This window comes from Rana temporaria, chromosome 7, assembly GCF_905171775.1.
Source record: "Rana temporaria chromosome 7, aRanTem1.1, whole genome shotgun sequence".
NCBI classification, from domain to species: Eukaryota; Metazoa; Chordata; class Amphibia; order Anura; family Ranidae; genus Rana; species Rana temporaria.
The window spans coordinates 108,480,354-108,494,206 of record NC_053495.1 but is presented as its reverse complement, the minus strand read 5'-3'; the positions used below and the strand labels follow the sequence as shown (position 1 = coordinate 108,494,206).

The following is a 13,853-nucleotide window of genomic DNA, read 5'->3' as shown; positions in this document are numbered from 1 at the left end:
GCTGAGCTGGCAGCTGACAGGGCGGTCCCCGCACACTGTGCAGGGACCGCTCTGTCTTTCCTCCGCTCTCCCCTATGGGGGATCGGATGAACACGGACGGTATGTCCGTGTTCATCCGGTCCTATCCGGCAGACGGAAGAAAAATAGGATTTTCTTCCGTCCGAAAATGCCGATCTTTGCGGAGGCGGACAATTATGGGTGTCAGCGGATGGTCATCCGCTGACACCCGTAATCACATAGGGACCAATGTATGGCCCGTTTTCATCCGCAACGGACGGTTAAAAAATCGGACATACGGTTCGCACATGTGAAAGGGCCCTTACAAGAGGTTTTCATGATTCTGAGGAAAGACACCTTGAAATCCCTTTGGGGTGGGGAGCTTACCTACCCATTGAAAAGGAAGCACACCTATTTTTTTATCATAAATGTAGAGTTTTTATTGGACAAAATGGGACAGAGCAACTGATGTCTTTGTTCCATTACACAGAATGACAATCAAAAGCCCAGCTTACTAACCCTTTAAGAGTCTTGAATGTAAACACTTTACTCAATTTATATTATGTTTATTGGATACTATGATTTCTATTATTTTTTACACTCTCCACTTTCCTTTACACTCCTACTTACATGTATCTAAGATTTAAAGCAATTTATTTCAGTGTCTGGTCTTGCCAAGTCTCCAATATTTTGCATCTACCAGGCATGGTTTAATCTTTTGGAAAGGTTTAATGTAAATATAATTATTGTACTTTTTTCTGTATTTGTCAGAAACGGAGTCTCTGTATTTGGCAAAGAAAGTCACTATCCTATTCTGCATTTCAGCAATGTGTCAGATTCACAATTTTGTAATGTGTGGCCTCTTTCTCCCTCGTGTCTTGGGCTATATCCAGGAGTAACAGAAGCTCTTGGTCCTGAACACTTTTTAAACATTTTTTAGGGTTCTTTTGAATCATTCTACTGGCCTATTTTCAACAACTAACATGGCTGTTTGGTTAACTTTGACATTAAAAGCGTCTCTTGATCTGTAAAAAAAGGCCTTAGAAATACATACTGTATATGGAAAAACATGTGGAACTAGAAAATGCATTTCCTGAGGAAAATGCGATGCGTGGCAATGCTGAATAGCTCAATTGCTGAGCCCGCACCAAAGCCATTCACCATAACCACTACACTATCTTTAGGACATACAAGCAGTGTTCCTTCAGTACTTATAAAGCCTAATATCACACAGCTCCTTTCTCTATCTGCAATATAGAGAGTGTCTTTACTTGCCTGGTCGCCCCTCCCCCCTCATGAGGCTTTCTCCACATGAGGTGGGGGAGGAGGACTGCACTGAGGTAAAGAAAGCTATTTAGGGAATCAAAATACCATTAGAAACGCTTGAATCCACAAACAAAATCAGTTATTGAAGCCTTCAAACAAACGCTTTTAATTCACAGACCAAATACATGAATTAAGCCTTCAAACAAAACGTAATAAATCCACAACCGTACATGCGATCGATACAGCGACTTCACCTATTGAAACAAAAGGCTTTTGTGAACAAAACGGTATTAAACTTATGTTGATAAACTTAAAAATGTGGGCATGTCAGTGATTTAAAAAAGAGTGTCTTTGTGCGTTTTGCAGGAACATTTTGAAGTATTTTTAACATTACAGTCAATGACAGAGATTTTGGCGCTCTTGTCCTTTAGAAGCTCCTGGAACTAAAAGTCAAATCCCTATGACAAAACTGATCACATTGCCTGAAACCAGACAAGCAATACAAACACTAGTGGACTATAAATGTGTAAGTGTACACAACACCTTAAATTATTTAAAAAATATACGTATATAAAGATGCAAATGTCGATATATGAAATACTTGTAGTTGTCAAGACTATAAAATGCATGTGAATGCATAGGAAAACCAATCTTCGACAATATGCAAAAAATACTGTAATCAGTGGTAAACCAAAAAAGCAATTAATGCTGTGGGTGTTGTTGTCAATAGTAAATGTGTGAAAGTAAAAAATTGTATGATTAATGATCATAGAAATATAACTCAGGTCCTATAATGGACTTTATATAGTGATGTATGGAATATTAAGTGCTACATGTGATACAAACATGACCACATGTGGTGCAAATTCTATATTAAAATTATCTAAATAAATAGACAATTATATACCTATTCAATAATGTGATTAAAAATATATAAAAAAACATAATATAAATATCAAAATAGACAGTAAAATCAAGTTTTACTGGATCACAATAAATATAGATATGTGAAAGATGTACTACAGTGCTACTAATATTACATTTAAAAGGAAAAAAAAAATACCCAAATGATACCGCTGCATACACAAAAGGTGTACAAAACCAAAGAAAGTGATAGAAAAGAAAATAATAGTGATGCGCTGAAATCAACATTTGCTATTATATGTGTACAGTGTGTGCAAAATTGATACCAAATATACTCCACAAAATTAAAAAAAAATTCAGAGGGATCCGTAAGGTGAATGGATCACCAGTTGTGCCACCAACTTCCAAAATGCACACTCACCAGACCCAAATGTAACAATCACCTTTAAGATCAACCAACATGCTATCCCAGATGTGAAATGGATGTTTCCTCTTATTCCAGCCCGCTCACTGTTTTCCTCTTTCCATGAGGTGATGCTATGATTCTCTTAAAATAAGGGGCTCAACATAGTGTACTATGCTCCAAAAAGTACCGCTTTATTAGTATAAAACATTTAAAATACACTCACATGGTGTTGTGCCTTTTAGACCGGCGCCAGTCTCTCCAGCATTACCGAGCGCCAACAACGCTCCTCCGTATGTTTTTTTGCTGGCGTGCGCTCCACGCCTCGGTCTCTGTGCAGTTCAGCGGCAGGGGATTTGCGTGTGACGTATTTCCGCCCAGAAGTTTATCCAGAAGCTTCTACGCGTTTCGCCAGCGGCATTGCGTCATCAGGAAGCTATGGGCACCATGTTTGTTATGGTATTTATACCCTTACTTTACTTGCACTAACCAATAGTGTTTCTCCAATTGCCGGAAGTTCCTACACCGCCATTTCTACTGTGGGCCGCCCTTCCCTGTTTGTATACAATTAGCTCATAGCATCTTACTATGATCGTTTGTGGCTGGTACTGCTAGAGTGACCTTACAATATTAAAATTAAAATAAAATAAGTAAAAATGAATAATTTTTCTTTTAAAATCATTCAGACAAGGTATTTTTTAAAGTTTGATATGCACCCTTATTTTAGAAGTATAATACAAAAACGTGTAATACAAAAACGTATAATACAGGAACTTTTCTAATATTTCCCCTAAAATGTCATATGTATGCTATTAATCTTTTGCCGAATACATATACTGTATTTGCTGGCGTATAAGACTACCTTTTACACTTAAAAAAACTGTCCAAAAAACAGGGGTCATCTTATACGCTGGGTCAGCTGCTCGGATGCCTGCTGGATGTGCGGTAATACTGTATGTAGCTTCGAGTAAATACAGTATATACCGATTAGCCAATCCCGGTGAGCGATCTATTCAAATGAATACAGAGGGATTGGGGTAACAACCTCTGCCAATCCGAGTGCCTACATACAGTAGCCGTACAGTGCCTACATACAGTAGGCTTTGAGAGTCAGAGAAGCGTGGGCTGATGATGTTACAGGCTCTGCCAATCCAAGCAGGCTTTGTATTCATTAGTAGAATACATCGCTCGCTGTGATTGGCTTCAGCTCCAGCAAGAATGAAGAAGAATATGGCTCCAGAAGAAAGAAATATGAAGCATCGGAATGGGGGAGGTCTTATACGGTTAATACAGGCAAAAAATCTTTAAAAAACTGTAAAATTAGGGGGTAGTCTTATACGCCCGGTCGCCTTATACGCCGGCAAATACAGTATTTAAAAATCCAAAATGTAAAATAAACATATATATATATATATACTGTATATATATATATATAAAAATTAAAATTAAAAATAGAAATGAAAAATTAAATAAAATTAAATTAAAATGGCAAATTCATTAAAGGTATACAATACCTCAATAGTTTTCCAAAAAAACTGTTTATATCGAGCTCTACATTCATTCAGTTTGGTCTAAGTGGGCCAGATCCACGTACCTACGCGCATTTTTCCGTCCGGCGTAGCGTATCTCAGATACACTACGCCGCCGTAACTTTCAGCGTATTTTCTGTATCCTGAAAGAATTTGCGCCGTAAGTTACGGCGGCGTAGTGTAACTGTGTCGGCGTAAGGGCGCGCAATTCAAATAGATAAGATGTGGGCGTGTTTTATGTTAATACGTCTTGACCCAACGTAAATATTTTTTTTTCTGAACGGCGCATTCGTGGGGGTATCCCAGTGAGCATGCTCCAAATTAACCCGCAACAAGCCAATGCTTTCGACGTGAACGTCATTCTACGCAAAGCCCTATTCGCTAACGTTTCACGCAAACGATGTGCACAACGGAAAATTCAACTCTGGTCCGACGTCCATACTTAACATTGGCTACGCCTCATATAGCAGGGGTAACGTTGCGCCGAAAAAAGCCTTACGGAAACGACGTAAAGAAATGCGCCGGCCGGACGTACGTTTGTGGATTGGCCTATCTAGCTAATTTGCATACTCGACGCGGAAATCGACGGAAGCGCCACCTAGATCCGACGGCGTACTAAGACGTACGCCAGTCGGATCTAGCCCAGCTTCAGACGTATCTTGTTTTGTGGATACAAAACAAAGATACGCCGGAGCAACCTAGAAGTTACGCGGCGTATCAATAGATACGCCAGCGTAACTTCTTTGTGGATCTGGCCCAGAGTATCTAGTTTAAAAATCCAATAAGTTTCAGTCCTTGAGATCTCTCTTTTTAAATTAAGGTTTCTCCAGTTTTGCTCAACCTCATCAATGGCATAACATTTTAGTTTTGTTGGGTCTCTGTTGTGCATCTGTCTAAAATGCAGTGAGACGCTGTGATGTTTAAATCCTTTCTTGATATTCCTAATATGTTCTCCCATCCTAACCGAGAGCTTTCTGGTCATTCTGCCCACATATTGCAGGCCGCATTCACATTCCAGAAAGTAAGTGACATGCGTGCTGCAACACGTGATTCATTTTTCTATTTTATGTTCCACTTTGTTTATATTGGATTGAAATTGAGTGACCTTTCTTGGTCCCCCCATTGTGCGACAATGTTTGCACCTTTCGCACCTGAAGAAACCTTTATGGTCTAGAAAGGTAACCATTCTTTTAGGGGGATCAGGAACTATCCCGGATTCTCCTCGCTCTCCTATATAAAAATTTAGGTTTAGGAGGCAAAATTTTATTTAATTGAGGGTCTCCCAAAATGATAGGCCAATACTTCTTTATAATACCCTTGAATGTGTTATATTCTGTATTCTACTTTTTCTTTTTAGTACACTATCATGATTCATTTTTCCAACTAAATCTCTATTTTTTTTCCAATCTGATTTTCTCATATCCTTTATCTACAAACCTACCTATGAGGATGTCAGTCTGCAAAAGATAATCCTTTATGGAATTGCAGTTGCGTTTAATTCTGATAAACTTCCCTTTGGGTATAGCCCGCTTCCATTGTGGGTGGTGACAACTACTATATGGAATGTATCCGTTACGATCCGTATCTTTAAAATACGTTCTAGTGTGTAGTTGGTCACCCTTTTTAAATATTTCCAAATCTAGAAACTGTGTACTGTTTGACTGTACATTGACTGTAAATACAATTCCATATTGATTATCATTTTCGTATCTTATAAATTCCTCCAATTCTTTGCTGTTTCCCTTCCAGACAATCAAAATGTCATCAATAAACCATTTGTAGGTTTGTATGTGTGGCCAACATTTTCCCAAGACTTCCTCCATCTCCCATTTGTTTCGGAATATGTTGGCCACACTCAGGGCATATTTTGTGCCCATACCTACCCCTTTTGTTTGGCTGTAATAGTTATGGTTGTGCCAGAAGAAATTATTCCCCATGGCAATTCTGAGGCCTTCCAGGATGAATCTCCTCTGTTTCAACCTTAGTTCTGTTTGGTTTTTCAAAGCCCATGCCACCGCTGAAAGTGCATCTGATTGCTTTATGTTGGTATATAGAGATTCCACGTCGATGGTGATCAACAACGTGGAATCATCTATCTTGATCTGTGATAGTGAGTTTATGACATCTTTACTGTCTTTAAAAAATGATTTCCCTTTTGCTGCTAAGGGTTGGAGGAACACATCCAGATATTCCCCCAACCTAGAATGTATGGATTCAATGCCGCTTATAATTGGCCTACCAGGTGGTTTTGTTTTGTTCTTATGGACCTTTGGGACTTGATAAATTACTGGTATCCTAGGTCTTTAGGCAGTAGATATCTCCCCTCTCTCTTGTTTATTATGTGATCCGCGATCCCTTTATTCAGAAACTCTCTCAATTTCATTTTTAGCTCTTTATTAGGATTCTTTTTCAGGGGTTGGTACATAGTGGTGTCTTCAACTAACCTATTTAGTTCCTTTGCATAATCTTTTTTAGTTGGGATGACCAGCCCCCCCCCCCTTATCCGCTGGTCTCACCACTATATCTTTCCATTTTTCAAGTTGTTTTATACCTTGCCATACTCGATCTTGTTTTGTGTTCTTTTGGGGTTGTATCATTTTTAGTTCTTTTTCCACCATTTTTTGAAATACTTCTATTTACTGGTGAGAATTGGATTTCGGATTAAAAGTAGATTGATTTCTTAATTGACTATGTGTGTATTCTGAGGTAGTTTGTTGTTTATTGCACTCTTCCCTTTCCCCAAAGTGTTTTTTCAAGTTTAACTTTCTTTATTTTTATTATTTATATTTATTTTTATCATTATGTTTATTTTACATTTTGGATTTTTCAATATATGTATTCAGCAAAAGATGAATGGCATACATATGAAATGTTATGGGTAATATTAGAAAAGTGTACATGTTTATATACATGCAAGTTCCTGTATTATACGTTTTTGTATTACACGTTTTTGTATTATACTTCTAAAATAAGGGTGCATATCAAACTTTAAAAAATACCTTGTCTGAATGATTTTAAAAGAAAAATTATTAATTTTTACTTATTTTATTTTAATTTTAATATTGTAAGGTCACTCTAGCAGTACCAGCCACAAACGATCATAGTAAGATGCTATGAGCTAATTGTATACAAACGGGGAAGGGCGGCCCACAGTAGAAATGGCGGTGTAGGAACTTCCGGCAATTGGAGAAACACTATTGGTTAGTGCAAGTAAAGTAAGGGTATAAATACCATAACAAACATGGCACCCATAGCTTCCTGATGATGCAACGCCGCTTGCGAAACGCGCAGAGGCTTCTGGGTAAACTTATGGGTGGAAATATTTCACGCGCAAATCCCCTGCCACTGAACCGCACAGAGACTGAGGCGTGGAGCGCACGCCTTCGGACAAAAAAACAACATACGAAGGAGCGTTGGTGGCGCTCGGTAATGCTGGAGAGACTGGCGCCGGTCTAAAAGGCACAACACCATGTGAGTGTATTTTAAATGTTTTATACTAATAAAGCGGTACTTTTTGGAGCATATTACATTATGTTGAGCCCCTTGTTTTAAGAGAATCATAGCATCACCTCATGGAAAGAGGAAAACAGTGAGCGGGCTGGAAAGAGAGCAAATATCCATTTCACATCTGGGAAATTACGTGTTGGTTGATCTTAAAGGCGATTATTAAATTTGGGTCTGGTGAGTGTGCATTTTGGAAGTTGGTGGCGGTGGCACAACTGGTGGAAGATTCACTTTTGATCCATTCACCTTACGGAGCCCTCTGAAGTTTTTTTGATTTTGTGGAGTATTATATATTAAGCTCATATTTTTGAAACACTTAGTCACTTTTGTTTTTTTGGTGTATTTATTTTCTAGATTTAATTATGCTGTTGGTTTTATTATTTGTATTATTTATAGAATTAATATTAGGATCAGCGCAGTAATATATTTTGCACAAGGGTGAAATTGAAGCTGCACCTTCCCCAGTAAAAGGCGAAACCTAATTTTCCTCCCAAAGAGACACATCAGAAAAAAAGTGCTGAGAGTTAAAAAAAAAATGCAAGGCTCTGCGAAATATATTTACAAGTAAGGCCCCGTACACACGACCGAACATGTCTGCTGAAACTGGTCCGCGGACCAGTTTCAGCAGACATGTTCGGTCGTCTGTACAGCCGAGCGGACAGGTTTCCAGCGGACATTTGTCCACCCGACTGTTTTCGAGCGTACAAATGTTTCTTAGCATGCTAAGAAACATGCCCGCTGGAATCCTGTCCGTCGGACATGTTCGGTCGTCTGTACAGACTCACCGTACATGTCCGACCGGCCGCCATCCCTCGCATGCGTCGAATGACTTCGACGCATGCGTGGAAGCATTGACCTTTCAGCGTCATGCACGTCACTGCGTCATTGTCGCGGCGATAGCGCAGACACATCACCGCGCTGTCTGTCCGCGCGGATTGTCTCTCATTTCTGTCTGATGGTGTGTACAACCATCAGACAGAAATCTCCGACCGGACATGTCCGCTGAAAACGGTCCGGCGGACCGTTTTCAGCAGACTGTCCGGCCGTGTGTATGAGGCCTTAGTCTCTGCGGTGGTAGAAGTTGCAGAACACTGCCCCTAGCGGTCCACGCTCAAATCAGAGCAATCAAGAGAAAAGAGAAATAAAAAAAAAACTTTTCCTCTTCTTCTTTTCTTTTTCTTGTGCTGTGGAGAAGCCGGCGGGACCCTATTCTTACTAACGTATACCCCCCGAAGTTCTACACATATAACCAACTGTGGACCCGGTGGAAATGAAAACAAAACTGAAAAGGGGCGATCATTCCCATCCGTAACTTCTTTAAAGCAGCAAACAAAGGTGACAATGCAGGCATTGGGCCTACTTGTAAAACCTTGGGTCAGGCAAAGTGATGATGTCCCCTCTCTTATTTGTAGTGGTAATGGAGAAAACTTGATCCACTTTTCTGGGACATTTAAGGACCACTTTGTCACTGAAGATGTACAGACCGGGGCTCCAGTCCTTCAAGCAGCCTTCAAACCATTGGTCAACACAAATGAACGCATATTCAGTATTGTGGTCAGTCTTTGGTACTCCCAAGTATTGCCAAATGGCATCCTTGTACCAGTCCTCTCTTATTCCTTCAATTATGGGCATGAGGGCTGGAGGCACATAGGAATATTCCCACCTGTAGTCCATGGCCACCTTTTTCATAAGGATGTGTTGCAGGCGGGCCAGTTTCGGCAAGGTACAGGGTGTCCGAGTCCTAACAGGACAATAGCATCAGGCGCTCTCTTCAACACAGGCAAGGCAGCGGGTATGGGGTTAAACTTTGTAACAACACTGGTACTTGGCACCTCAACTCCCTATGTCAGCTGCGGGACATCCGCACGTGGTGCGGCATCCATGGAGTGTCTCTTGTGTTTACAGTGTTTGGAAGCACGGGAGGTTCTACCCCATTGTGACTCAGGCAGCTCCGGCTCAAACCACTTGTCATCCCCAACATCAGACGAAGAGTCAATATCAGAAGTGTCATACTCCTCAGCAGGCAAACACACACGTTCTCCAGCAAAGGTACTGACCTTATCATATGTAATGGCAGGTGGGTCTCGACCACAGCCGTGGTAGACCTTGACGGAGCCCATCTTTTCAGGGGTGAACCAGGCGGGGACCACCGTCATGCACACAGTCTCAGTTGCAGCATCCAATTTCACGGTGGACACACTAGTTTTGTCTTCGGTGTTGCTTACCTCCGGTGACACGAACGGGGGTAGCAGCTGATGGCAAAGTCAACGTAGATGAGACAGTCACTATCTCCGCATCAGCGATCGCAGCAGTGGAAGAGGGTTCCGGCCATGGGGCCTCTTCTTCTGCAGTCACTGTCCCAGTGATCCAATCCATCTTGTACTCCCGGGGAGATTCAGTCGGTGGCTCCACTTGGAACAAGTAGTCCCGGCACTTCTTGCACCGGGCAAAAGGCAAAATCCGGATGGCCAGCTCCGAACAGCGGGAGCAGGACAGTCCGAGGGCCTCCACGCTACCGATGGAAAACAAGACGAACTTCCCCGGTGTCCATTCGAATTCCGGTATCTGTCAGGGGGACTCCAGCAGTAGCGGACATCGCGTTGACTCCCGACACAGACATTGGGGGTCGCAGCCCTTCAAATGGCGTTGATGGCACAGACATGTTTGCACGTCTCTCTCTCGTGGGTGGGCAATCACTCTGTCCTTTGGCGCGAAACTCGCCCTACGTCTCACGCAGGGGTGGGTGACTCCTCCCACCTGAGTTCTTTTTCTCGCACGCTGCAGGCACATGTGGCTCCGCTGCATGTGCGCCCAGACTCTAATGGCGACGTTAACTCCTTCCTCACCAGCACAGTCCAACACCACGACAATTCCTTGAAATAATGGCAGAATAAACTTCTTAATTCAGTTTTACGAGGTAACAGCCTATCCCGGACGAGCCCCCATGTGTAGCACTACCCCTGGAGGAGCTGCTGGTTTGTTTTGGGTGGTACATTGACCTTGTGGCTCTTCTGAATTCCTAGGGGTGAATTGTGCATATAGCAGAAGTAAAGGAATGTCTGCAACAGGTGCTCTTTGCTGTGCTCTTTATTACCCAGCCGAGTAAAAACAATAAAACTTGTGATGAGGAAAGTAGAGTTGAAGGAAGAAGGAAAATAGCAAATTCAGGCGTAGCAATGGGGAAACAGTCCTGCTGCCACGTGTAACATTTCTCTGTGCGACTCCTGCTTGAGTGGGAATAGCGTACCTGTATCACTCGAACCTTTGAGGAAAATTCTCTGCCACAGACCCTCCTGGAATGAACTTGGGTTTGAGAAAAAGTCTCTGCCACAGACCCTCCTGATTGGACTTCAGGGAGACACCTCTGCCACAGGCCCTTTCTGATTGCAAATACGGAGGAAACCCTCCTCAGAATTACGCCTGGATCTCCTTCTTAACGTCGCCCAGGTACCGACTGACAGGTGATCAATCCTTCAGTGTCCAGCTACCTTGATCCCCGGTGGTTTGTCGAAATCTTTTTGGACCTCCAGCCTCTCATTGGCGCTCCTCAGACGGACTCCCCACCGAACAGCTATACCGCTTGGGATCTTCAAAAGTGGGAACCCAGTCGATCACTGGGTCCCCGCCGCTGCTCAAATGCTCCGGACCAACATGGTCCCGGAACCAGAACACCGCACGGCACGCACGCCCCGGCCAGGTAGGCCGCAATGCCGGGGCGCCGTGGTGCAGACACCCTAAAGGTGGATGCCGCACTTGAAGAAGACCCACAACCAATGCGTCTGCCCCATATATACCCTCCCCCAGCATGCACAGCGAGGCTCAACCCGCCTTATGGGCTGGTAGGGAAGAGCACCCAAACCTTGACTCCACTGCTGTCATCTACTGCACTGGGGTGGGAAGAACACCCCAGCACAACAGAATGAGCCCACAGCACAGGCAAGCTGAGACAGAGACCCAATTTGAACATTTTAACCAGATCAGAGTTTAACTACACTCTGATCTCCCTCTAAATTTAAATAGCACCGGTACTTTGAAGTAACCAAGCGCTACATATATATATATATATATATATATATATATATATATATATTTGGACATGGCTTGCTCTGGTGGCACTGGGACAGGTGTGGCTGCAATCAGGGACACAGCAGATGGCTGCCTCGATGTGACAAGTAGATCAAGACACTGATGATGGCTGTACTGGTGTGACAGGTAGACTGACTAATCAGGGCACTGATGACAGCTGCACTGGTGTGACGGGTAGACTAACTGATCAGAGCAATGATGCCAGCTGCACTGGTGTGACAGATACACTGACTGACAAGGGCACTGATGATGCATGCACTGCTGTGCCTGATCAGGGCACTGATGATGCCTGCACTGGTATGGCTGATCAAGGCACTGAAAATGGCTGCACTATTGCAACAGGTACACTTGCTACAATCAGAGAACTGATGATGGCTGCTCTTTTGTGACAACAGGCACTGACAAATGGCTCTATGTAGTCTAATAGTGTGTGTTAACAGTAAACCACAGTGGAAATGGCACAACTTACAGATTTAGTACTTATTATTATTATTATTATTATTATTATTATTATACAGGATTTATATAGCGCCAACAGCTTGCACAGCGCTTTACATCAGGGGTGATCTCTCTCCTTCCTCTGACACTCAGTCTGTGTGAGGAAGGTGACCCAGTAACAGCAAATACCTGCATTTTCTTACATTTTGTGATTGGCTGTGAATGGACACAGTGATCACCTGGTAAAGAAATGCTGTGATTGGCTCTTTACCCCAATCTGTGATGAGCTGTGTACAAGGGACACAGCTCATCACAGATCATGCTGCTACACGCCCCTGGGGGGATGCACAAGTGTCAGGAGTGTTAGGACGTCATATGACATCAACTCGAGATAAGGAAGCTTTATTATTATAATAGGCTGGGCAGAGGTGGTTAAACCAAAGTTCCAGTGTTTGCCCTTGCTTTAAACAACCAAAAACTAAAATACTGGACATCCTGACAGGCTTGTGATGGGGTTGTGCAAACATTTCTCTATTACAGAAAAGATACAATTTGCACATTTAAAAAAACTAGAGGAATGAATAGGTTTTAGAACATGTTTCTAGAACACAATGGATAGGACCATATGCAGGTGTCAATGTGACCTGTGGAATTAAAATTCTAAAGACATAACTGGTAGCTGACTATCAATGCTAACTTCAGCTTAGTATAACAAAGCCATAGGAGGGGGATTCGTGAATCTTCCATTACAATGCAGCAGGCAATAGATTACCCACAGTAATTATGTGCTGCAATAGCTTATGTACAGTATTTCAATGCATAGAGCTTTTGTACCAGGATGGATTGACTTTATATTCCAGATTATTACAGCACATATATTTGGGATTAAGTTTGGACAATAAAGTAATATCTTGTGTGAAAAATGTATATTGATTAATTTATACATAATAGTTGTATTTACAATTTTAAAAGCTATTTATTGGTTCCTTTCAGATATTCTGGCCTCCTCTAAGAAATTTATTTGTGCCTGTTTTTCTAAACTGCTGGCTGGCAAAACATGCTTTGGAGAACATGATTGTAAGTATATACAGTAATTTGATATAAACACAACACATTCAGACCTATCATCCAAAAAAGATGGACATCTTTAAATCCTGCTTCTGATATTTGAACATACATTACACATATATCCCCTTTAAGATACATTAAACTATTTAAGGTCCCTGTGCACCCAAGGCAGCTTAAAGTGTCTGTAAAGTTTTTTTTTTTGTTTGTTTTTGTTTTTAAATACAAATAAAAAACATGTTATACAGTACTTACCTGCTCTGCGCAAGGGTTTTGCACTGAGCAGCCCCGGTCCTCCTCTTCATGTGGGCTCATTCACGAGTCCCACTGCTGCATTCATTGACACAGACAGAGGGACTTGGCCACGCCCCCAGTTCCCGTGTCACTGGATTGAATGACAGCAGTGGGAGCCAATAGCTCCTGCTGCCATCAATCTGTCAAATGAGGAGAGAGACAGCGTCTGGAGCCGCTGGGCACATCGCTGGATTGGATCAGGCTCAGGTAAGAGAACAGTGGGGTCTGGGGGCAGCTTCGGCAAAGAAGGTTTTTCACCTTAATGCGACTTTACAATCACTTTAACATTGACCTGTGAGGATAAAATGATGGTAGCTGTTATTTTTTTTTTTAAGTTCTCACCCTTTCCCACAATACTATTTCACTACTGTATATGCCTCATGTGGAAAGTTTTTTGTTTGCTTCTT

General features: G+C 42.1%; 1 protein-coding gene across 1 annotated transcript in view; it reads left to right on the top strand.

Moving 5' to 3' along the window:
• KCNT2 (potassium sodium-activated channel subfamily T member 2) overlaps window positions 1-13,853 on the top strand; it is a 1,265,156-nt gene that overhangs the window by 396,646 nt on the left and 854,657 nt on the right. The window contains exon 7 of the mRNA XM_040359820.1: window positions 13,081-13,164. Coding sequence (XP_040215754.1) covers window positions 13,081-13,164 — 84 coding nt within the window. The remainder of the gene's footprint in view (window positions 1-13,080; window positions 13,165-13,853) is intronic.